At 37.6% G+C, this 26,621-nt stretch overlaps 1 protein-coding gene across 3 annotated transcripts in view; it reads right to left on the bottom strand.

Moving 5' to 3' along the window:
- Positions 1–26,621, bottom strand: part of MGAT4C (MGAT4 family member C) — a 753,010-nt gene that overhangs the window by 116,743 nt on the left and 609,646 nt on the right. For all 3 annotated transcript variants that reach the window (XM_059726138.1, XM_059726139.1, XM_014610898.3), the window contains 3 exons: positions 22,561–22,597; positions 20,935–21,029; positions 18,676–18,722 (listed from right to left, as the gene is read on the bottom strand). In XM_059726138.1, the coding sequence (XP_059582121.1) occupies positions 18,676–18,714 (39 nt within the window). In that variant the 5' untranslated portion in view covers positions 18,715–18,722; positions 20,935–21,029; positions 22,561–22,597. The remainder of the gene's footprint in view (positions 1–18,675; positions 18,723–20,934; positions 21,030–22,560; positions 22,598–26,621) is intronic.

The raw sequence follows: 26,621 nt of genomic DNA on the forward strand, positions 1-26,621 counted from the left end.
AGCTATAGTGCTGAAATGTGCATCAGTGCTAAGAAAATGGTGGTGGCATGCTATTGAACTAAAGCACCTCAGAGGTGCCTGGTCTGGGTGTTTTGGGCTGTCTAATTTGTGAACAACAGCTAGAAAACTGCCCAAATGGGACTTCATCTCTGATGCTGTGTAAAGATGATATTGATATTTCTATAGTGGTAAAGGTAGGCAAGATTAGGGCAGATGGCATATGCCAAGAACTGTTTCAGCTGCCAGCAAGCCAAAAGATAAGGAAAGTTATGAAGGTCACTTAAAACTCCTTAGCTTCAGTACATACATAGGATTTTGCTGTGGAAAACAGACTATCTGAATTACTGAGTGCTTATTTTAAGCTGAAATCTGAAACATGTGATCTTTACTTTCTTTAAGGTCTGAGGTAAGACTGCAAGATCTTTGTTTATTTATTGCACATATCTATTCAAACTGGAATTCACGTTAAGGACATGTCATCCTGAAAATCAATGTAGTAGTTGATTTCTAAGCCACCATCTTGCTATGAAGAGTTATTTTCTTATGAATACATGTTCTTTGTAGAGGTTGTATCATATAATCCTTTTTGCAATAAAAATTTCTGCTTGGTAGCTCATGCACAATAATAAAAAATCCCATAGCTCTCTACTTTACTTTCCAGAGTCCTTTAGGAATAATGTCAAAGGGCATTACCATTTGATTGATGTCACCAGCGCAATATTGCTCTTTTTGACAGCGTTTAATGATTTGGATCACTTGTCTGAACTATACACAACAGCTTTGTCAAGTACACAAACATTTTTGGAGCACAGGAATAGCATTTTGATTTGAGGAAAAAAAGTGAATCCACATCAGAGGTTTATTTTCACTGTTATTCAAGTGCATATGGAAAGAGAGTAAACCTATAGTAATCAATGCAAAACTGCATGTCTTCATTGTTTTCATAAATGTTCCATAAAGGAAACACGTAAATAATTAATTTGGGGGCACATAAAGAAACCATCACGAAAAGCAAATGGATTTAGTCCAAATCTTTATGAACTCATTTTTATTGAAGCTGCTCACTAAATAATTGAAAGGTGAGCAAAATCAACTACAATGCTAAATGCACAAAAGCTGCTATAATTATAAGCGGCGGGGTACAACATCAGTGTCCACAGTTAAAAGGAAATCAATGATGCCTAATTATAAAATCAGGTAATTTCCTTTTCAAAAAATGGAAAAAAATAAACATGCGTTTTCCAAAATAAATGCTGACAATCTGAAAACTAAAATAGCTGATTCTAAATTCTAAAAAAAACAACCCTCGTCTTTTTTTTTTTTTTTTTTTTTTTTTTTACTTTATAGAGAAATAGAGGTGCATCTTTAGAGCAGCCCAGTGAAGACAAATTTCTGTTGGATGTTTTTTTTCCCCACCATGAGTCCTTAGGATTAATGATGGTATCCTCTAATCAGGTTGCCTTTTCAGCTTCTGAGAATACAGACACAAGAAAATAGTGAGTTCAATGGGCCAGATCCCAGGCTGAGGTAAATCAATCTAGCTCACTGAACTCAGAGATGCATGTATTTATATCTGCTAAAGAAGTTTTCCTCTGTATTCTTCAAGCTCCCCTTCTCACTTTCTCTTCTTTCAGATCTCTGTGCAAAATCACTTTGTGCATCTGTGTTGCAAGGAATCGGTTAAAATTCTCAAAGTGAAAAAAGGAAGAAAAATTGTATACAAATAGAACACTGCATTCATAGATAAATCTTTCTCTATTATGTTTGAAATGAGGCAAAACATTCTTTGGGACAAGAACCTTAGTTTTACACAACTTTTAAGTATTGTAAAATAATACCTACAACACACAATTCCTTTGATAATCCTTATTTAAAGTAATGTGTATGTGTATGCATGCATGCACACACATATACTCCTATTTAAGCACTAGACTGTGCCTTTGGTTACCACCTATACCTACAAACAAAAGACACTGCCATGGGCACATGTATGGTCCCCAATGTATGAAAGACCTTGAAGTCTGCTTCCTCTCTAGCTGCCTTTTTATCCCCCGATATACCTAAGGGTGCATCAAGGACATCTTCATCATATGGACACATGGGAAAGAGTCTCTAGAGAACTTCCACCTGCACAACTTCTCTGCTTCCATCAAACTGACTATAGAATACTTCACACAGAAAATTAATTTCTTAGACACCACAATGAAAGACTGCAGTGACCACATCACCATCACATTGTATTGGAATGTGACAGCAGGTACAGCTACCTCAACACCACTAGCTTTTATCCTAAGCACACCACTAGATCCTTTGTCAACTGCTAAACCCTACGTTACACCCTTTTCTACTCTGATCCACTAACTGGTATGTACACCTTAGGGATCTGGGGTAGGGATTCCTACATTTACACCACAAACCACAAATTGTAGCCATGCAAATCAGAGGCAGAGTCAGACCCCACTCTGACCTGCTACAATACCAACCTGTAACAAGGACAACATAATCCCTTTGAGCATCACCTACAGTCCCAGCTTGGGCACATCATTAATGACCTCAAACCCCTCCTGGAAAATGATGGTCAAGGTAACCATGGAGGACAGAACTATTCTTACAGACAAGCTCCCAATCTCAAACGGCATCTCTCCAGCCATGAGCTACCTACTTCCTATTCTTATTGATGCAGCAGGTCTTGCATTATACCCAGATGTTAGCTGTACACCCTTGTCAACATAGACCACATCACCATGGGACCCAGTAAGACTGATTTAAACATCCAAGATTCACTCATGTACTCTGACAGAATGAATGGACACTAAGCTGACATCAAGCCCAGAAGTGGACATTTTGGCCTCCCAAGACATTCCATCACTGACCTCAGAGTAGCTGTTCTGAAACAATGACATTTTAAAAACTGACTTGATTGCAAAATTGCACAACATGAAATCATCCCCAGACTGGATTATGTTAAGCATGTTTTAAATGGGGATTAGAAATTTTAATTCCATTACCTGGGGTTTTTTTACATACATACATACACATTTATTTTTCTCTCCAACACCTTTTGCCTCTTCAGCACTATGCTCTCTTCCCATTTTTCTATTCCCTTCTGTGTCTTCTGTATTCAAATTATTAATTCTATTTGATAGCCTGCTTTCTGCATGCCCTTTAATAGCATGTGATAAAGTGAGCCGTGGCTCACAAAAATGTATGTTTCTCTGATTCAGTTAGTCTATAAGTAGGGTGACCGTATGTTCTAGGTTGGCCAGGATAGTCCAAGATTCCATAGGTGGGTCCCAGCCGGTTGGTCAAAAATCCCAGGCTGGACTCTGAAGGGGAGATGGAGTGGCATGGTACACCAGGCAGGCAATGCTGCTGCTGTGTGCAAGCAAAGCAGGTAGACATATGGTCACCCTATCTATATAGTACACCTCTACCTTGGCTTCTTCCTGAAGAATGGTTAGGTTATTGCAGCACAACCTGAGTAGCCAAGAAAAGAAACATCTCCGTATCACAGCTCCCGCTGAGAAAATCAACATGTACAACCCCTTGGTTTCTAATTGTACTTTGTTGATGGTCTCTACAAACAATAAATGCATGCCCTTTTTTCATAAAATTAGCAGTACTGGTCAGTACATTGGGGAAGATACAAAGCTAAGGATTTTCCCATTCTGTGCTCCTTCTAGAGGTGGGAGGGTGAGCGAGTTTTCTTTTTACATCTGGGCAGGAGAAACAGGCATTTGTTGAAGAACTGTGCAACCAACTAGTAACAACTGATGTAAATTCCAGTAACATTGAGGACAATTAGGCATCCTTTAGAGACTCTGTCTACTAAGCTACATCCTATACCCTCAGTCTTACGACATGTAAACATTAAGATTAGTTTGATGAAAACAATACTGACATAGGGAGACTACTGAATGAGAAATATCAGCTCCATAAGGCCTGCTTAGAAGACAGCACTTCAACATCTATGAAGGCAGCCTTCAATAGCATCAAGAAGTTTGTCCAATGCAAACTCACAGAGATGCAAAACTCATGGCTAAGCAACAATGCAGATGAGATTCAGTTCTACGCAGACAGGAATGATATGAAGAACTTCTACGATGCTCTGAGGACAATCTATAGGCCATGGTCATCAGGAACATCTCTAATACTGAATGCTGATGGCACCACACTGATCATGGATAAAGGAAAGATACTGTAGAGATGGGCAGAACACTTCAACAATATCCTTAATCAACAATCATCTATTAATGAGGAGGCAATTGATTGACTGCCCCAGGTAGGCATTAATATATCTCACTGATCTTCCAATGCTGACAGAGACTGTGAAAGCTATTAACCTGCTGTCAAATGGTAAAGCACTTGGAGCAGATGGTATACCAGTAGAGGTCTACAAGCACTGAGGTTTGCACGCAACTTTGAAACTGACTGAACTGTTCCAGTCAATGTGGAGTCAAGGTACCATACCCCAGGAGTACACGGATGCATCCATCATCCATTTGTACAAGTGGAAAGGCAATAGACAAACCTGTGACAACTATAAGGACATCTTCTTGTTGTCAATAGCCAGTAAAATCCTCACCAGTATTCTGTTGAATCGCCTCATACAACACATTGAACAAGGGCTCTTGCCTAAGAGTCAGTGTGGTTTCAGGAAAGGATGCAGGACCATAGATATAGGCAAACAAGGTTCTTTGGGTGAATCTGTTATCTTTTATTAGACCAACTTAAACAATAGGGAAAAAAAAATTAAGCAAGCCTTCAGGTTCAAAAACCCTTTGTCAGGCTGAGGAAATTTCAGCAATCGGTGTGTGCTCTTCCTGAATGGAATGAAAAGTAAAGAAGCCAGCAGCTGGGCTGGTATGTATACAAGATAGGTAGTCAGTGAAGATGTAGATTGAGGAGTCAATGGGTGAGAGACAGGCTGGGGGGAGGAGGGGGAGAACCGGGGGATGAACAGTGGAGAGGTACCTGGGGAGTCAGATGTCAGGCAGGTTATAATGTGTCATAAATCCAATGTCTGTATTTATTCCATGATTTTTAGTATCCAGGAGGTTGATGAAGTGGAGTTCATAGGCTCATCTCTGGGAACTGTTTTGTAAGTATCCTTTGAGGATAAGGACTGAGAGATTAGAGAGAGAGTGGTTTTCTTGTGAGAAATGTGCCCCCACCGGTAATTGGGTATTCTTGTCTTTGATAGATTTCCGGTGTGCGTTCATTCTGATGCGCAGTTGTTGTTTGGTCTCTCCTACGTATTGTCCATCAGGGCATTTGGTGCATTGGATGAAATATATTACATTTCTGGAGGTGCAGCTATAAGATCCAGCAATGCTGATGGCTCTGTTGTGGGGTGTAGTAATAGTGGGGGTGGAGGAGATGTGTTGGCAGGTTTTGCATTTCTTGTCCTGGCATGGTCTGGATCCATTCAGTGTGTTCTGGACCTGAGGAAGTTTGCTTCTGGTGATGAGGTTAGCAAGGTTCGGTGCTTGTTTGAAGGCTAGGATGGGTGGCTCTGAGAAGATCTCTTAAAGAATAGGGTCTCTTTCTAGTATGGGTTGCAATTGTTTGAGGATTTTCTGTATGGGTTCGAGGGAGGGCTTTCTTTATGTAGTCTTCATGGTTTAGGATGATTATGGATCCTCCTTTATCTGCTGGTTTTATTACTATTTGGTGGTTAGATCTTAGAGATTCTATGGCTTTTTTCTCTGGTAGAGAGAGGTTGTTATGGTGGCGTGTGTTGTTGATTATTTCATTGTTCATTCTTTCCAAACACTCTCTCTCCAATCTCTCAGTTCCAATCCTCAAAGGATACTTACAAAACACTTTCCAGAGATGAGCCTATGGACTCCACTTCATCAACCTCCTGCATACTAAAAATCATGGACTAAATACAGACATTGGATTTATGACACATTATAACCTGCCTGACATCTGACTCCCCAGGTACCTCTCCATTGTTCATCCCCCTCTCTCCCCCCACCCAGTCTGTTCCTCACCCATTGACTCCTCAATCTATATCTTCACTGACTGCCTATCTTGTATGCATACCAGCCCAGCCTCTGGCCTCTTTACTTTTCATTCCATTCAGAAGGAGCACACACCAACTGCTGAAACTTCTCAGCCTGATGAAGGGTTTTTGAACCTGAAAGCTTGCTGAATTTTTTTTTTCCAACTATTTAAGTTGGTCTAATAAAAGATATCAGATTCACCCAAAGAACTTTGTTTGCCTATATCTATGGTCCTGCATTCTTTCCTGAAACCACACTGTTCTCTTCCATGCTTACAGATGCTTTTTGTGACTGTGACCCTGGGATTGACATTAGTTACTGGACTGATGGCAAATTCTTCAATTTGAGGAGACTATGAGCAAAGATGAAGTTACAAGAAGTGACTGTTCACAATATTCCATTTGCTGATGACTGTTTCCTGAATGCCAAATCTGACATGCAATGGAGTATGGGCTATCGGTTTGTGACAACTTTGGTCTCACCATCAACACTAAGAAGAAAGAAGTGATGCACTAGCCTGCACCAGGAAAGCCTTATGTACAGCCTACCATCACAGGGAATGGCCAAACCCTCCAGGCAGTGTACAAGTTCCCCTATCTCAGGAGTACACGGTCATGTGCAGTTCACATTGATGATGAAACCAATGACAGAAATACTGAAGCAAGCATGGCCTTTGGCAGGCTACATACAAATTTGTGGGAGTGCAGAAGCATCAGTCAGCATACAAAACTGAAGATCTACAAATCCATTGTGTTGTTAATTCTGATGTATGCATGCAAAACCTGGATGGTGTATAGATGTCATCCTATGAAGCTGAACCACTTTCAAATGGGCTGTCTAAGGAAACACATGAGGATCAGATGGCAAGACAAAGTCCCAGACACTGAGCTTTGTACATGGACAGGCATTTCAAGAATCCATACTCTGTTGGTGAAATCGCAGATGAGAGGGGCAAGCCATGTCACCATGATGTCAGATGAGTGACTGCCAAAGAAGATCTTTTATGGTGAACTAAATGAGGGAAAGCACTTTTATCAGGGAGGTCTAAAGAAACACTTCAAGGACTCCCTCAAGTCATCCTTGAAACATTTCAACGTTGACCTGAAGTCTTGGGAAGATCTTGCTCATGATTTTTCCACCTTGTGAAACCTCACTCATACTGGAACTACCATCTATCAGTGGAAAAGAACTGCTGAGGCAGAGGAGAAGCACAAACAGCATAATTCTCACAACAGCAGCACATCAGCTGTTGATCAAGCAACCCAAAGTGGCAAGTGGCATCTTTTGCTCAGTGTGTGCCATAGACAGTTTAAAGCACAAATGAGCCTGATCAGCCATTCACATTTTCTCAGAAAGCAAACCAATCAGTGATGCCATGGTCGTCTTGAAAGTTGAAGGACAAACAACAACAACAACAGCTGGGCCTGATTTTTCTGACTTTACTTCAAAGCCATTTTAGCTGCTTTATGAGACAGATTTTACTGCAGCTGTTATCTGGGAAAAATGACAAAAATATTTTTCTGGCCTTCTGCAATCTGGGGAACTTCCAGTTTGGACCAAAAAAAAAATTAAAAAGCAACACCCTAAAATGTCTGATGAATCAGAAATCCCAGATTTAATACAGTACTATAATTAATATGACTTTTTATTATATGGTAAATTGGGGCAATCATTTCAAATTAATGGAATAAAAATTTCCACTGGCATTCTACACTCTCCATTTACCTTTAATGATATCAGATAAATTAATCCACTATAATTTGGTGATTAGGCCATTTTTTAAAAAAGCAGACTAAATTATATGCTTGTAAATACATGGGCAAAAATAACTATAGATGCAAATAATAACATTTAAATAGCTAAGCATCTAATTTAACCTGAAATTCAGTAGCTAGTCAACTACACCCAGCCACTGAGCTCCATCTATTGGTGTCCACAAGACTGTGTCTGCAGGTGAAAAATAAGATTCTAGGTTGTGGCCCTTTTAAGATGGTGGTCTTTAGTGTAATGTCAGTATCAATGTGTAATTGCAGCACATATTGTAATAAAGGAATAGAATTCCTCTATATGATGTGAATACATAACATCACAAGACAGATTGCATACCATCGTTCCAGAATAACAAGTGTGTCTTTAAATGCCTATTGATTGGAAAGTACTTATTTACATTCAATCAGCAGAAGCTACTTAAACATCTCAGCATTTTTTCATATTTCCATGATAGTCCACACCCTAGATCAGCCTACAAGACTTAACCTGTCATTGCAGTTTAAATAAGAAATCAGAAATAAAAGCATTTTAAACACTAAAATATATTTGTTTGCCTAAAGAGAATATCACTGGCAACATGACTGATTTAAAACAGTCACAAATTTTCAGGCAATCCTGATTTTGGACACCTTTAACCTTCTAAAATGTATTTGAAATAATTTTTCAAGGGATTTTCCACTCCACTTACAAAACATCATTTTTTGGTTTGTTTTTTTTTAGTGGCCCAGAGAACATCATCACCAAAAATATCCAGGTCTAACTCTCCCTGCGTTCTTCTCTACAAACAAGAATGTGCTAGCTTTACAATTTCAGCTTTGCTGCTACTGTTACTAGTAAATGCTTGCATGTAGGTTCTATTTAAGAAAGTGCATGTGAGTGTAATAACAAAAAATAAATACAAATAAAACAAGGTAACCTCATTAAAAATATGAATTATTTACTCACTTTACCATATAGCTCTTCAAGTATCACCCTGATGAAACTTTATGACCAAAGCATAAATTCACCCAAACAAGTGTTTTAAATTAAAACATAAAATTATTTAATTACCTGAGTACTTTACTTCTTTTCTTCTCCTGTTAATATGGCATGTACTCAAATCTAAGACAACCCTGAATTTAAGACAACCCTCCCAAAATTCGTTTCTATACACGGAACATTTATAAATTTGTTATAATTTTCCATGTATAGAATCTAATTATTGGAGGGCCATTTTTAATCCATCCCCCCACCCTCCTACCACCACTACTGCAAGGAGGCAGGCAGTAGGGACGCAGATAATATGAACAGTTTTGATAGAGGGATTTCTTTTTTTTTTTTTTAACAATTTTATCCTTTCTGATACATTTTTGCTTGCCCCCTACTTGTGCCTGCCCCACCAAAGTCTTGGATCTCCCTCACTCCTGGCCTCTGTTTCTCACTTCCCACCCTTACTTTTGCTCCATGCTGGCAGACTCTGTCCCTGTTGTAGCCTAGGGCATGGAGCACAGCCCCAGCCCAGGTCCCATAAGAGCTGTGCAGGCTGCATGCTTCTGCTAAAAGCCTGAGCTGTGCTCTGTGCCCAAACGGCAGTGTATACCAGACTGTTGGCAGTGAGGGGGGAGGTAGAGGGGCAGGCAGGAGAGCAGGGGCTGCATGGCAGGAGGATATGGGGGGAGATGCTGCAGTGGAGAGATGGCAATGTGCAGAGGTGGTGGGTGGTGGGCAGCAGCTGTGGCTATGGTCCTGAGCCCACTTAGGGGCTGGGGTGTAGGCTACAGCAACAGCTTGCTGCCCCAAGCGTCATACTTGATTCTAAGATCAGGAACTACACCCCCACCATGGGGGAGGGGGAAACCTTATCTTAAAATTAAGTAAATATGGTATATTGTTCACAAACCAATACCAATTTCTATAAATGTGTAGATCAGATAGACTGTTCAAAATGTTTTAACCATTAGACTTTTTTTTTGCAAAATGTTCTCTGCTCAGTAGTTGTAGATATGTGCGTTGTCCCCCTAAGTTATACAGTATTGATGATGCGGTCTGAGTGGGTGACAAATTTATATTTAGAACAACAAATAGGAATGAAAAATGGTAAATAATCATAGAAAAATTTGCCTATTTGCTCATTTGCAAATATTGGTATTCCTGTGAAGCCACTTCTCAGCAAAAGAAAAACCTGTCAATATCAATTTATTAATTATTAAATCTGACTGAAATTCAAAATCTCTTTCAAAGGAAATTTCAATACGAGTTTTTCTCCTAAATTCTCCTGTGTAAAATTTCAGCTTTTCATTGGTAGATAATTCCAACAGAAAACAATTGGCTAATTCTACTAATGAGGGACACAAAACTATAATATCTAATAGCTATTGTAAATGGTTTTGAAGAATGCTATTTTGAAGAATTTAACCAGCTTCTTTTAATATAAATTACTACAGATTGTATTATTGTAGTTGTAATAAACCATTACTGCTTACTTTCTATTATCAAAATGATAACCAAACATTTTATGCTGCTATGGATATGGAAAGAAGAGACATAGTATTTGTCTAAAAGTTTATTATTACTAGATTTTTTCCTTCTTTATTATTTTATTAATTGACCATTATTCTCTGTAAAAAATATATATATATATCTATAAGTTGTTTCTCTACCTTATGCTACTTAACTCATTGGATATAACAATAGCTACATTAATATCAGCTTTACATTTAACAAAAGTATAAATGTTACAGAGGTTATTTATTAACAAGAAAGCAAAATACCTCAGCTGAGTAGGATCATGCAAAGAAAATTAGAACAAATCATATAAAAGGTTCCTTGGCCATAAAATAAGAGAACTAGAAGAAAAGGAGAGATGCTATGCACTAAAGATGGGAGAGAAATCAAGCATAATCACAGTCTGTCCCCAATTCTGATCGAACAATTTTCCCCAGTATTCTCTAAGCATGAAGATGTAAATAAGGATAATATTATGATGCCAAATGTTAATAGAGAAACAACCATTGACATTACCATAAAAAAGCAAAATTAAGTTTGTTTACTGCAACAAAATCAAGGTCTTACAACAGATACTGAAGGAAAAATGTCTAATGGTGCTCCTAAATGATCTATTGGAGACCCATGATATCCAACAATTTAATTTAAGACCCAGATGCAAGAACTAGCTGTATGCTTATGATATTTGCAAATGACACAAAGCTGGGAATGCTACAAAAATGAAAGAGTACTAGACTGTTGTCCTGGAAATATTAAACCACCTTGTAAAGTATATCAGTATAAAATAGTATAACATTTACCAGTAGGAAGTACAAAGATATATACTTAGGGACCAGGAATTTTTGTTATAAGAGGCATAGACTGGATCCAATGAATAGGGCCCTACCGAATTAATGGTGGAAGTGGGCTGTGTGGCAGCTCCATTAATCTCACAGTTTCTCCTCCCCCCACAACCCATTGTTGATTGGCTGAGGGGGCCTCTGGTGGCCCTGCTGCTTGGTTCTTACTGGCCGGGAGGCAAAACTGTGCCATATAATAAACAGTGTCTTTTACCTTCCTGTCTATCAGGAGTGAGCAGCAGGGCCCCTCCACCAATTGGCAAGCGGGAAAGGCACAGGGGAACCTGCAAGACTAAAGAAGCTGCTGTACAGCCTACTTTTGCCATGAATTCTATAGGTCCCTACCAATGGAAAAAGAGATAGGGTCAACTATAGGATGTCCATGAACAGTTATGTTGATGCACTTGTGAAAAAGACTAATTCAATTTTGGGTATATTAATTTAATTATTTTAAAAGGGAAAAAAGAAAAAAAAACCCATAGAATTATTAGTATCACTGTACAACAATTGGCAAACCCCTATTTACATTACCATATAAAATCCTGGTCAGCAATGTTAAAACAATTTAATTTAAAATCTGTGTGTGTGTGTGTGTGTGTGTGTATCTATGCTACATTTTCTGCCATTGCAGTAGCAGGGTAATAACAAACTTTTGTTTACCGTACTTTTATCTGTGGTATGCTGAAGTTTGTTTTTTATGTTGTTTTTATTTTAAGGGTTTTTTCGGGTATGGTGTGATAAGGATAGGAGTACATCATTTTGTGAGCCCAGTAGACAAATGGTTGCCTGTGAACACAAAGAATTGTGTTCCTGAGAGACCATTCTAGTCTTGTGTTCCCATCTACAGTATACTGATGTGAATGATACAAACAATTCCTCTCCAATGCAAAGTGTACGCTACTCCCACTTCCTTGGCATATGTTGCAACTGTATTAAACAATGTACTACTGAAGAGTATGTGAAATGTGTGGGGGTAACAATGCTTGCTGTTCAGCTTACGCTGAAGACATTTTTTTATTTGTGCAGCACAGAGAACAGTTGCTTTCAGAACTTGTAAGCTGCCTCATCAACAACCGTCATCCAACTATCAGGTTTACTTACAATTCTCCTACCAGGGGATTAATTTCCTTGACATAAAGTTTAACTCTAGTGGGTAAATATTGGAGTTCTGATCTACTGAAGACAAAAAACAGACAAACTATGGCTGTAGTGATAAAAAAAAAATCAATGAATAGCATTTTAGAAAAAGACTTTAATGAACCCACTGGATACATTGTTCTTTAATGGGATGCAAAGTAAGCTTTTAATTCCACTTCAACAGCTACCTCTATACAGAAGTCTTCAGTATAACATACAAGACAAAATGGCCTTGATTCAGTTCCTCTAAAGAAAGGATGGAAATATGCAATCCATTGCACCATCTGGAGCCTTTTAAAGTAGGCCAGTGAAAAAGGAGGCATTGTTAATATGCAGGTACCTGTTGTCTGGACTTCTGCTGATGGTAAACATTTTCTAATTTGCTAGTGGGTTATAGGAATCCTCTGAAATAATATCCATGGCCTCCCCCAGCCTGGAGTATTGAGCAAGATATGCCAAAGTGCCTAAGGGCCAGATTTTCTGGGGTATTAAAATGCTGAAGGATAAAGATGGGCACTCACTGGGATTTCCAAAAATGCCTAAGCACGTCAAGTAAGCTTTTATAAATTCCCAAGCATGCTTGCGTAGGTCTTTAAACACCCAGCACCAAATCCTAGATTTAAACAATATATCAGTTTTATTAACTTTCTATGAAAGTTTAAGACTGGACTTAGGGCATAAAATAGGGCTAAAATAGACTTTGGGCACCTAAGTCCAAAACTGCAATCTAAAAAACCCTATTCAGCGGGTGCCTGTCCAAGGAGGTGTCTAAACATCTGAGCTAATTTCTTTTACTGAACGTTTCCTAGACAGAACCTAGGCAGAACAATACCTTAGTTCTTAAAGACATTTATACATAGCACAAAAAAGGATCATAGGAAAGTAGGGCTGGAAGGGACCTCACAAAGTCATCTAGTCCAGTCCCCTGCTCAAATCATTCCTGACTAAACCTAGCCAAGTGCCTGTTTAACCTACTTAAGAAAATTTCCAAAGATTCCACAGTTTCTCTAGGTAGCCTGTTCCAATGTTTGACCACTGGCATAGTCAGAAAGTTTATTCTAACCTCCACCCTAAATTTCCCCTGCTGTAGCTTGAGGCCATTGCTCCTACTCCCTACAGCCACAGAGAAAAGTCCATCTCCATCCTCTTTTAATCAGCCTTCAAGTTTTTGAAAACTGCTATCAAATCCCCTGTCAGGCTTTTCTTCTCATGATGCCCCAGATGAGAACCACTGGTATAGACATCCACGGAGAAGCCCAATTCAGTAGGCAGACTCACAGCATCCCTAACACATACTACAGCATGGAGTTTAGCCTAAAACAAAATGGGTATAATCACTTTAATTTAAAAAAAAAATACATAGCTAGAGGAGGAAAAGATGATGCCTGACTTGCATATAAGAGACTTGTATTAAAAGCACTTCCCTCAAAAGTAGGTAACCTGAGGTGTAGGCCCTTTTCAGGTACGGGGATTTAAATTCAGATCTCTTTGTTCCTAATCACTAGGATAGAGGCTAGAAATAGCAGGTATATCCTTTTTTTTATATGTTGAAATTGGTCCACTTGGTAGCAAAAAATGCAAGATCCAACATGCCAGAAGGAGAGTAATCATGAAGGAATTCTGCAGCTTGAAGGTTGGCTCTCACTCAGAAAGGATTTTTCCCCATTTGAAAGCAGTCCTCCTTGTTTAGGATTATTACTGTTTTATTTATCCAATGATTGTTTCATATAAAATGCATGAATAGTAATGGGAACAAGGAGTTCTTCTCTCAGTTAAGCACCATAATAACCTTGTTTTCCATTGCAATCATGTTTCTTTTGGCTCTTATCCTGTTTCTAACACAAGAAAACTTGGATTATTTTCTGCACAGTAAAATGGCTTCAGCAGAACGGGTGGAAAATACCTTCATCCCTAGGAAGGTAGGAGTTCAAATAGGACCTCAGCATTTCACATCATGCATGTGAGAGTGGTAGTATCAGAAATGACTGCTGTACAGTAGTGATGCTGACAAGTGGTGATGATAAGCTACTGATCAAATGGAAAGCATGGTACAAATTCTTATCGCCTACCACCATCCTGACATTTTGCCTTTTCACCTCTGAATACCTTTATAGCCAGGTTTTGCGATCAGATGTCTCTTGTGACTGATGCATTCCTCTGCCATTGCAAATATAAATGTAGTTACAGTCAGAGTAGGGGAACATTTTTCAAATAAATAAATATTTATTTATTTTAAAACCTCCCCTGAGCTTTTAACAAAACTTAAACAAATCATGTAATGTTGAGTTTTGTAAAAATCAATCTTAATTCTATTCCCTGCCTGTGATCCCTGGGATTGTTAGGTACCCTAAATATCCCAATCCAACAAGAAAATCTGTTCTTGCACTATTTTCAGCCTGATCTAGACCAAAACAGTTAAAAACAATCATATAAACTTATTCTAGGAACAAAACAAATCCTAAAAGCCTTTTAGGTTTAGCTATCACTAATGGAACAGCATTTTATATTATATTCCACATGGAATACAATATAAAACCTCTTCAGATAAACTGTAACAATAGTGAATTTCCCAAAGATTAAGGAGGCTAAGAAAATAGAAAAAAAAAACCCCTACTTTCTCAGGCAGCCACAGTTTTTAGAGACACCATACTAGACACATTTTTTTTTCCTCCCTGAAATATTCACAGGTCACAAAAACTCATTCAAATCTACTGTATATCATGGTAAAATGAAACATAAAATAATATTTATGCATTTTTCCCTTTTATTTAATTTTTCTAAGCCTGCAGAATAATATACCATGAAGTCATCCAAGAGGCACAATATCACAAAAATACGTTCCATTTTCTTCCACAGTAAAATACCACAACAAAGGGACTCAAACAAGTTCAGGGATTTTGCCGTGGGAAATATAACCCACACTGAACCTGTTTACTTGATTCGAGAGATGTAGAAACTGAGGGATCAGTACCTTCATAACATCTTGCTGCCACCTATTTAATTTCACATTGTTACATTGAAATGTATCAGATTAGACCTTTTTAGAATCAGCAAAATGGATGTAGATGGCTACATCTCAAAAATACCAGTAAGGACTCAAAATATACATGCTTATTTAAATGGAAAATGAATCAAGTACATTGTTTGAACGCAGTGTATATGCTCATCTAAAATATGGGCATGATTCACTACTTCAATACTTAGTAATGGAATTACACAAGTGAAAAGCTGCAGTAATGCAAAGGTGATTCAGGTCATTTCACAGTTTACAGTTTTTCCATAACTGCACAAGCTTAAACTGTTACACTGAAGTGCTACATATTTGATCTCCCACTGGGAAATGATTGCTGCACAACACTTGAAACTGAGCCACTTAGATTGGTAAATATGGATACAGCAGCCTAACTTTTAGGCATCTCTTTTTTATAATTATGGCCTATATATTTAAACTACTATGCAAGTAAGGAAACAGTTGGCATTAGGCTTTTAGCTGTTTTCCATTGCTGTTAGCAATCTAATTCTCCAATCTTTGGTTAATAGAGAAAACTGTATCCATAAGAGCTTCATATGATGTCATAAAGAGTTATAATCTCCAATAAACCATAAACAGTGGGAACAAAAGAAGCCTTGTAAAAACTCCCCCAAAATAAAGACCAAAGCTAAACAAAAAAATATCCTGTTGGCAAGAGACATTCCATAATGGGAAAAAAAAATGGCATAATTGTTAGCAGAATGCTTTTCTCAGTTTCCCCAAATAATTCTACATAGCATTTATCTATAGCCTTAAGCGTACTGTAGAAACATGATCTAATTAGTTAATGAATCATAAGGTGATTACCTCAGTGGTGGGGAAACAGTGTCAATGTTATAAGTTGCAACAGAAATTTGGATAGACCCAAACTTAGGGTAGACGGGTGATAACCAAAGGTCTATTGTTATAGCAAATCATTTTATAACTTGCAATTTATTTAAAACATTTTAAACATGAAATACATTAAATATATTATACCTGTATATCCTGTATCCTTATAGAAGGGCACAGCTGCAAAGCACTAATGTGCCCTTCTGTAAGTGCCCAATAGCATGACAATCTGAACCCTCATTACATGAGGGTTCAGATGAAGGTGCTCCAAAGTGGAGTGCCATCACGAATTTCTGTCAGCACATGCTGGGAGCAGGTCTGGGTTGATGCAGCCCAGCCCTGCTCCTGGTGTCATTTTAGAATAGGAGATAGACATGGGAGGGAAGGGAGTTCTGTCTGGGGTTTGCCCACCTTGTGCTAGAGGATGGAGTGGGTAGATTGGAGCCCCCCTGAGGTCTGGGAGGGCTCCAATCCACCTGCCCAACCTTCAGAACAGGCTAGGCAAACCCCAGACTGAGCTCCCTCCCTTGTCCCCCTCCCATTCTGAATACAGCAGTGAATCTGGGATGGTGGATGGGGCTAGGGGAGAGTGCATGCACGCATGCAGCCACTCCAAACTGGACTTCAAACCCCAATCTGCTGGACGTAACAGTGAACTTCTGTTGGGTCCGGGGGAATGCTATAACTCATGGCTCTTCCTGTGAAGCAGCATGAGTTACAGCAGGAAGCTGTCAGCCCCTACAGAGGCATATTATCAACATGAATAACCAGAGGGTCCCTATGAACTAGACTGCCCCTTAAGACTGAGTCCTGGGTAAGATATAGTGTACAGCTGGCTTGCCATAGGAAGGAATTGTGATAGCTTCACAACCTTTACCGTGTTTCCTGTTTGCTTTGGGGTGGTAACAAGTTACTGCAGGGGGGGAATTATTTCCGCAGTCACCTCGACTAGCTTTTCTATCCATTAGGTGATGACGTAGGAGAAGGAAGAAAAAGCTTTGCTCATTTGTTTCACTCCAGTCTACTTTGTCCAGGAAGGAATATTGAGGGGGTGACAATACTCGCAATAGCTCAATGTGCAATATGGGTAGACCAAGCAGTATATTATACTTTCCTAAATGAGTAAAGCAAAGCCTAAAATATATTATAATGCTGGAATCAAATCAACTATTTTTTCTGAAGATATCTGGATTCTCCAGTAGAGAAAGACGAAGGTGAGAAACCTCTTGCAAATCTACCCTCAATTTATTATTTTTTGGAAGTTAATAATTTTTCTCCTTGTACCACCAGAACTGCTCTTTCAGTCATATTGTTTGACCTATCACTAGCTTTTTTTTCAGTGGCAAAACTGGACAGCTATACTTGAACCAAAACAATATGTGATTGGAGGAAACAGTGTCAGAGCTCCATGGTTTGTTGTAACTTTTTCAAGGTTGTACACTTCAACATTGTTAGCTGTCAACATGTTCTCTGAAGTTTTGTTTTTAAAAAAATGATGCTCACCTTAGATTAACTTAAAAAAGCACATTGTCTTCTGAAAAAACAATCAGTTACCATGTAATGTGTAAGATCATCCCTTACTTTATACACATTTCTATTACTGAGAAAAGTATAAAAACAAGAAATCTGGTTTTATGAAACAAATTGTGCATCTCTCTTTCATTAATAGACTTTTTTAGGGCCAACCCTCAAGCATGTTCCAGGTACTAATGAATATGATTTTTTTAAACGGTCAACAAATAGGTTGAAATGGCAAAATTAGAGGTGCTACAAACCCACTGCACTCTCACTGCTTGAAGACAATACTTGCATTTGACTTTGTCTCCCCCGTGGCTTCTTAACTGAATAATTTTAAATTGCATTGTGTTTTTCTAAGAGAGATGTCTGACAGAGAATATCAATGTATACCACTTAGTCATAGAGAAAACCCCCCCACATGAAATGAAATATTGCAGACTGAAAAATATTTTAACAGTTTAAAAAAACATTGTTTAAGATACTTGTAGCTATACATCTTGGGCATATTGGAAATTACCCCCTTTTTTTTTTAAATAGTGCCACAAAGGGATTACTTTTTGCATTTGTGCTAGGTACCAGTTAAAGCAACAGTGAAAGAATGGAAATAATTTCTAAATAGTGACTGTCTCTCCAATCTTGCATAGATGGGCGTGTGACAAAAATATAAGTTTCTGCTGCATCCTTAGCCCCATCCTCTAAAAGGACAAAGTCAGCATAGATGTTCTGCTATTGGTTCCATATAGAATCTATTCCCAGAGAAATGGGAGAGGTAGGAAGGAAAGGTATTCCTGGGGCCATGCAATGGACTTTCCATCTGTATTTACAGTGAAGACACAACTGAGCCCTCATTCTAATGTTTTCTGTTTTTAGGAGAAAAACATGATGTGCTATTTCTGATATACCAAAAAAAAAAAAAAGACAAAGAAAAAAAAAAGAAAAAAATGTGTAAGAACATATGCTAAAAGGATTCAGTAGCTGACCCTTCCAGGACGTATTTCACAGAATTTATACCAAACGATCAAAAAATTATAAAGGTAAGAAGTAGTAATCTTACTTTGATAATCATCCAGTGTCCTGATCGTTTTGATGCCATTTTGGTATCTGAAAAGAAAAGAAAACTAGACTACTATTCAACATTACAGGAAGACCCTGATACCCTTGTATGCCTCAGAGCAGAGGCCATTCTGTTGGTCTCCTATGAGCAGCTATTTGCTAAGAGGATTTCTTTTAGATGTGTTCACTCCCTCAATACCATAGGGAAGTCTGAATTTGATTCTTGCTAGGATATGACTGCTTTAAATTTAGGGCTTTTATAGCAATATATCTGCTGAGGTATCTGCATATGCTGACCTGCCTTCTAGGCATGTCAGTATAATACCTTGCCTGGAAGGCAGACATGTTGACTACTGATTCTTTGGGAAGTCAAATAATGTATTTTATATGATTTCAAGGGCCATCCCTATTGATAACTTGCCTCAAGGACTGGTTTATACAATTATCAGCCTGGAAGGTACCTAAACACTGACCTGCTTTCTGTGCAGAAATTAATATAGTTTAACCTTTCTTTAAGTAACTAGGAACTAGGAAAAGAAGAATTAATAGATTTTAATTGGTTGGTAATTGTTTTTTAACTAAATATGAGATATAAATATAAAGTTAAACTGTTTCACAGGTCATTGGAGTGTCTGTGAGAGGTTGTTTTTTTAAAGTTTCCAGTATTGTTATGAGGTCAAGAGATATTATGACGCAAGACAAGCTTTCTGGATTAGAAGTATGTATACTTCTAATGCATGTATGAAACCGCTTCCTACAGGGTAGCAGAAATTCCAAACTGAGAGGGAGAATAAAAATCTCTCCTTTTTGTTCCTAAAGCTTAATGCTACTATCAAAATCTGGTGTAGTGAAGAATGACTTATCCAGTGAATTTCAGAGATATTCAAAGCTTTCTAGGGGATTTACTCATATAATTTCTTTTCAAATACATTAATGCTGTGCAGCTATCTTCTCTGGACCACATTGAAAGCCTCAACCCCTGTCTCTTTGTCTTTTTGTGCATTGTTTGAGTGAAATATTGGATCCAATGGACTTAATGGTAAGCTCCCATTAACTTCACAGGGTCCAGTATCTACAAAGTCTCATAGAAGGAACTATTTTGGAATCTTTCTTCCCTTTAAGTTTGATCCTCAGGATTTCTGAACATCCTAATCTCCCACAGATACCTCTGGGTATGATTGCTAGTCTCTAGGATCATGCTCCTTAGGACCCCACACCTTTTTTGAAGAGAGGAAGTATGCTACAGATTGTACTGAACCTAATCTGAGAGCCCCAAAGGAAAGAAAACCCAGCGGTATCCATTTTTCGGAATTAGAGAAAAGATAAATTCACAACACTTAAACTTCAACCAATCTGAAAAATAAACTCAGCAGGAGTTCTGGTATCTTTTGTTCTTCTATCAAGAAACACATGGAAATGTGTTTTTAATAAAAATAATGCTTGTGTCTATTAATATAGTAGGAATGCAATGCCAGCCTTATTATCTATCAAGCACAAACTTACATTTCTGTGCTGCTGAGACCAGGCTAGGGAGAATGCTCTTGGCCCCAAACCTCCTTAATACTTGCATACGCTTACTTTTGTCCCATCTCTGCCATTGTAACAGAGATATAAATAACTGCCCAACAGATAACCCTTTACCCAGTGAAACCATCTTTTGTGACAGAAACTGTAAACTTGTTAAAAGAATGAAGTCTCTTCTGCTTCAACAATCCTCTGCCCTGCAAGTTACTGTAAATGAAAGCAGGGTAACATAGTTCCCTCGTCCTCCCGCCATCAAATGGGAAAGAATTAAAAGAAGAATAATAGGAAAAAATGTTTCACTCCTTTGGAGATCACACTCCTCCTTATAAAGTCATTTATATTCTACATGAACCAAGGATACTACGGAAACCTATTAATTCTGCTTTTCCTGCAGAATTGGCATAAAGTGGGAAGAAAGTTTCAGAAGATGCATGTATATAAGAAGGTGTTACAAATGTACTGTATAATATTAGTAGCATTAAGCAGCTTTCACTAACATTCAAAGCACACCCATGGCCATGAATTAATATTATCACCATCTTATCATGAATATACTTCTTTCTTCAAAGAGGACAATTCTGTATAAAAATTTAGAAAAAAATCATTGAAAATAATTTCTAAGTCTTTGAGAAACCCTTGGGTTACCAATTTAACTATTTTTTTCCATTGAGAAGAGATCCCCTTCTCTCAATGATAAGTGAAAGGGAGGGGGGAAAAGCATGTTAAGAACACTTACCACCTGGAAATCAGGTTTCAAAAGGGCACTATAAGACAACAGCCACTTGTCTTTGCCAGTTGAAAGGTCCAGCTATAAGATAATCATCCTAGTTCCTATAAAAGGTGATTTTAGAGTAATTTCAGTAGTAAGCAAGCTGTCAGAAAACAGGTTATGAAACAAATTTGGTGTCCGCAATAACACCTGGAACACAATTTTGATATCAATCAAATGCTATATCTAAGCAGCACTGCATCACAAACATGTTATGCAAATATTTATTCATCAGAAATTTCTCCATCAAAAATACACTATTAGAAGATACTACTTGTTTGTATAGATCTTGCAAGCTGTGGCTTATATCTTGATGTACATCCAGATTTTTTATACAATCCTAATGAAATATCTTTTCAGAGATTTTGGGGGAAAAAATTAGGCATGAAGGTATTGATCTAAACATTTTTATTTAGAAAGTTATGACTAAGCCACCCTACAACTTGAATTTCAGAAATCACAATCACAAAATCAGAAGATCTAAGCTAATCCAGCACAACAAAAATATTTAGTGATAACCTGCATGAAAAACAGCAGTTTGGGTAGAGACTCCCATAGAATTAGAATATAATCAGAAATATTAAATTATTATTAAATACATGTCCCTGAAAAATAATTATAGTACAGTCAGAGCATGTACCATGGTGCATAGTCTAGTATACTCAGAGCTCAGAATTACCTTTCAATTTAATTTGTCTCATTTTGTCTCACCCCATAACAAGTTACTCAGGCTCCCTGCACATAGTTTTTCTTATGCTGCTCATTCTGCATATGCAATGTGAACTCATTTTGAATTAGCCATTAGTTGCCACAAAATGCCATCCTTACTCAGTAGGTGACTGGAGAGGAACATAGGTAAAGCTTAACAATTTTCCTTTTTACTATCCTGCTCTCAGGTAGGGGCTCCTATATGATCAGATAAGACTGGGAAAACTAACAGTTTTTACCATGAATAGAGTATTTTAAATGATATTTTGATATGCTGTAATTAATCTGGTGTATTGCCTGAATCCTTTCATGCTTGGTTTTGGACTGCTTTCTTTAAGGTACTTGGATAAAGAAAAACAATATGCCTGTCATACTGGATTTTTACTCTAATTAGTGTTTATAAATTCAGCTGAAGGCAGATAAGAGGTTTTCGAAAACCTAGAAATTTCCAGTAACTGACATGAATGAAACGTATTGTTCTTTTTCTTCCTATTTCACCTACATTAATGAAACTGGTAATAGTTTAGGACCCCATGCCATTTTGTCATGTAGTTACAGCTTGTCCTTTCACAAAAGAAAATTAGAAGACTGCTGAGTGTTATAGATATTAATGGTTGTTTAAAAAGTATAATAAAAGGCTTCTTTTCTAAAGCACTGCTAAGCTTTTATGTCATTATTCAAGAATGACTAATGGATTCAAAGGAGAATAGTGCTGATCTCCAAGGAAGCAGTGATGAGCAGCAAGAGAGAAGGACTGAAAGGGAGCAGTTTGTCATGTAGGGCCCTAATACCAGGGCTGTGTGTAATGAATGGCTTCAACTGAAGTGAAAGTGAAAAATTCTCTCGAATGTGATCAGGAAGCTTGTCACTCTGGAAGGGAGATACCTCAAATCCGTAAGGTTGAAGAGGTTGCTGGCCAATCCTGAAAAAAAAAAAGAAGATAAAACAAAAAGACAATGAAGTGCAGGTATACCCATACCTTGTAAGGAATTCTAGTATCAATAATAAAAAACAAACTGAGGTGGTCCAAAACGGAGATGATCCAAACCGATGTGTACTTTTTGCGATTATCTATGCTTTGTGTTTTTGCATTTACTTAAGTACTGAGTCATTAAATACATTACACTGAAAATTGAAACCCCCCTTTTATTACTATGCAACAATTAGCAACTACTGTGGAAATTCTGTAATAATGATTATTATATTCAACTAAGTATAAAAAACAACAATGATTTTCCAGTTTTGTTTGTTTGCTTACTTTATTTGCTATAACTGAAGTCAATGGGCATCTTTTTATTGACTACAAAGAAATTTTGAATTAGATTATATGTATCTACAGCATGCCACTTTAAAAGGGTGGGCAGCATCTGCTCCACCCTGAGCTGTCATAGAAAAATTAAATAGTATTAAGTAGGCTTTGAATGATGGTGTAGCTCTGATGGTCCAGGAAATATGGAGGGGGCAAAGATTTTTTTAAGTAATACCTTTTATTGGACCAACTGCATGGTTAGGACAAAAGATATCCACAAAAATCCTTAATAGTATTAATACAATTAATATTTTAAATTAATTAATGAATTAACAGTAATAATATTCTTAGAGGACAAGTACCATATGCTAAATTTCAGGGTGTAGGTGGAATTTAAAGATAAAGGCCCTGTCCTGGACAGCTATTCATGGACAATTTCATCCGTATGGAATGAACTACATCTTTAGGGCAAAGCGTATCTTTGGCATTTCCTAAAAGGGGGTACTAAAATTATACAGAGTCAAATTTCTGTATTATCCATGTATATTAACAAGGTAGAAGGGTACTGACATTTTTACTTTAATGAATTATGTATGGCTTCATAGAGTAACTCTACAGTAACAGTACTGAGGAAAATGCAGTATCTATTCATCTATTAAATTAAATTGCCCTCTTTCAAGTGATCATGTCCTTTTTTATTTCCTAAGGAAACCTGGGCATTATATGCAAGGAATATAGAAAGCATTCATGCAGCTGAAATTTAAAGGGCTGTATGTATGTTGCTTTGATGTAGTCTGACCTGTTTCTTGTGTTATCAGTACTCTGTTTTGGAATAAATGATTATTATATATCATCAGTTGTTAAATACTAATACCAGTTTTCTAGCCTTTTTAAATTAAATTAGAGGCTATTTTTCCTGTCTTTATTTTTGCTGAAATATTAAACAGTAATTGGAACTCTAAAGTGCATGTTCACTCCAAAATGATCTGTCTGCTGCCAACCCATTCAGACTGTTTATTTCCTTCCACAGCGCTCTTTACACATATATATTTATAGAAATGTGACAAATAAAAAACACCCAGGAGTGCTTTATTCAAAGAGTGTCTAAGTTAATGCATCTCCAGGGATATCTTTTCAAAATGGTTCATTTAGAGTTATGAACAAAATTATAGGATGCATCAGTTTGAAAAACTAAGTCTATATATTAGAAGTACAGATGAATACAATTGATGACGTTGTTCCAGAAAGAAAATGCACTCTGAAATGATATATCTGTAGTTTTCTATTTTTAATCAGAAAGCTAATCATGAATTAAAAATGGCATATGGTGCATTTGGATCAATGTCTTGAAAAAATTAGAATGGTTTAGAAATAAAATTGTGCAATAGCTATTGTGTTTCATGTCTTGAAATAGTTAGAAATAAAAGCTAGACTTAACCACAGACCCAAAGAACCAAAATAGATTTTTTCAGACATTTCCATACTCAGTTCAGCCCATCAATGTTCTTTATCTATCTATACATCACTATGGCTACCATGAACTGAATCAGATTATTTGAATGAACACTGAAACTGATCTGTTTCTTTTTAAAGTGATCTTCTTTAATTAACTGGATAGAAAAAAAATCTTTGTTAAGCAATAAGCCATAAATTGTATAACAAAGGGCATACTTTAAGCTACAGGATCATAGATTGGGTCTTGCTTTTACAAATGTTTGCTGATGCCGGGAACTGTACTGGGAACATAATCTAAGCAAGATGGAGTAGGGGCAGGGGTGGACAGCATCATGGGGCTAGAGGGTCCATGAAAGGTTGGTTGTAGGGGGGAAGGAGTTAGCAAGTCCACAGTGGGTACTATTTGTCTGGGAGTAGAGGGAGCCGGAGGGCTTAAAATAGTCCAGTCAGGATGTGTGTGTGTCTGTGTATGTGGGGATGGGAGTGTAGGAAAAGCACACCCCTGGGTGGGCAGCACAGCTGGGGTAAGCAGCTGGGCTTTCCCAGCCCCAGGGCTGCACTCCAAATATGTACGTATGTTCAGTAGATGAGGCTAACCCATGCCTGATCTAACTTAGTGCACTTTCTATGGTGTCCTAAGTCAGATTGGGCTAGCCATTTTTTCCCCAGTCTAACCTCCCCAAACATATATAGAGATCAGCACTTAGATCAGCCTAACTGAAGTTAGGTTGATCTAAGTATAATGTCTGCATGTACCCAAAGTTATCATTAATGAAATATGACAGGGAAGATGTCATTATAGATTGAGTTTCCAAATATAGTAAAAGAGTTGCCATCACAGTTGTTTTCAAAAACACTTCCACTGTCATTTTTAAATTTGGGCAAAGACCAGCAGACGAACTAGCATGGGGCAACAGGCCCCAGGACCAGTGCTAACACTCCAGAACCCCAGCAGTGTGTAAGCACAACATTTTTTTCCCTCAGAAAACACATCATCCTTATTTGGAAATATCGGTACATGGTAATTGAAGGAAATACACTTGCTTTATTGTGGTTATAAAACCCAGTCAGGTTAACTTTAGTTAATACAAGAAATATACCAACAACTACCATCCTGCATGCGTTTCCTTGCCTTATGTTCTTCACCTCTGCTTGAATGTATGTCAGAAGATGCCTAGGATCCCTTTGATCCCCAATCCCAGATATAAAACACAGAGTTCTGACAACACATGCACAGACTCAAAAATATAAATATATATATATATATATAGAGAGAGAGAGAGAGAGAGAGAGAGAGACAGAGAGAGAGAGTCTCCATATATAGACACCCCCCCCCCACACATATATATATATATATATATATATATATATGGAGGCATTCACTAATATATCAATATCATAATCTCAGGATTGAGAAATTATCAATAGAGTGCATATTATCAGTCATCAATGTCCCTTTTTTCCGATCTGTCATTGTGCTAGTAGATCTATGCATTTGGATTGTCTGAGAATTTGTACTTAAAAATAATGTATGATTTATTACAGTACAGGCCTACTGATAGTCAGCATGACTGACTATGTTAAGGGTTGTTGTTTTTTTTTGTCAGCTAACCTCTGTCACATACTAGAGGAAAAGATGATAATCTGTATATTTACACTCAGTATATCATTTATTTCCTGTACCAGAAAAGTCCCTGCATGGCAGAAGCCCTAACAGTACTATTTACAAAAGTAGCACTGATTGTTAAGAGTCAGAAGTACAGGTATTATGTCTGCATAGTATATAAACTAACAATCATTATTAATATCAGTGAACACATGCACTTATGACCAGAATGGGATTAAGGTGGTTATGTATTACACATCCTCACAAGGCTGTCATCTGGGTGATGTACTGTGTAACACTAATAGCTATTACTCTGATGAAGTATAATACCAACTGCCATCACTCCAGTAATGTATTTTGTCACGGCAATAGAACCTACACTAAAATATATCATCAGAGCAGTTGCAAATGTAATATATCCTCAGAGCAAGAGCCCTCCATAATGTGTTCCCTGATAGATCATTCCATGTGTTATTCTAATTAGGATTCTATTTTCCTTTTGTGGGGTGGGGGTATGAACGTTTGCTCTCGACAGCAAATAGGCCTAAAATGAAATGGCTTTATGCTCTAACCTTTAACGCTTACATTTCTCTTCCTGCTTGCGTCCTGAGCTCATCTCTTTTACCTGAGTTGTTA

Source organism: Alligator mississippiensis, chromosome 4, assembly GCF_030867095.1.
Source record: "Alligator mississippiensis isolate rAllMis1 chromosome 4, rAllMis1, whole genome shotgun sequence".
Taxonomy (NCBI): Eukaryota; Metazoa; Chordata; order Crocodylia; family Alligatoridae; genus Alligator; species Alligator mississippiensis.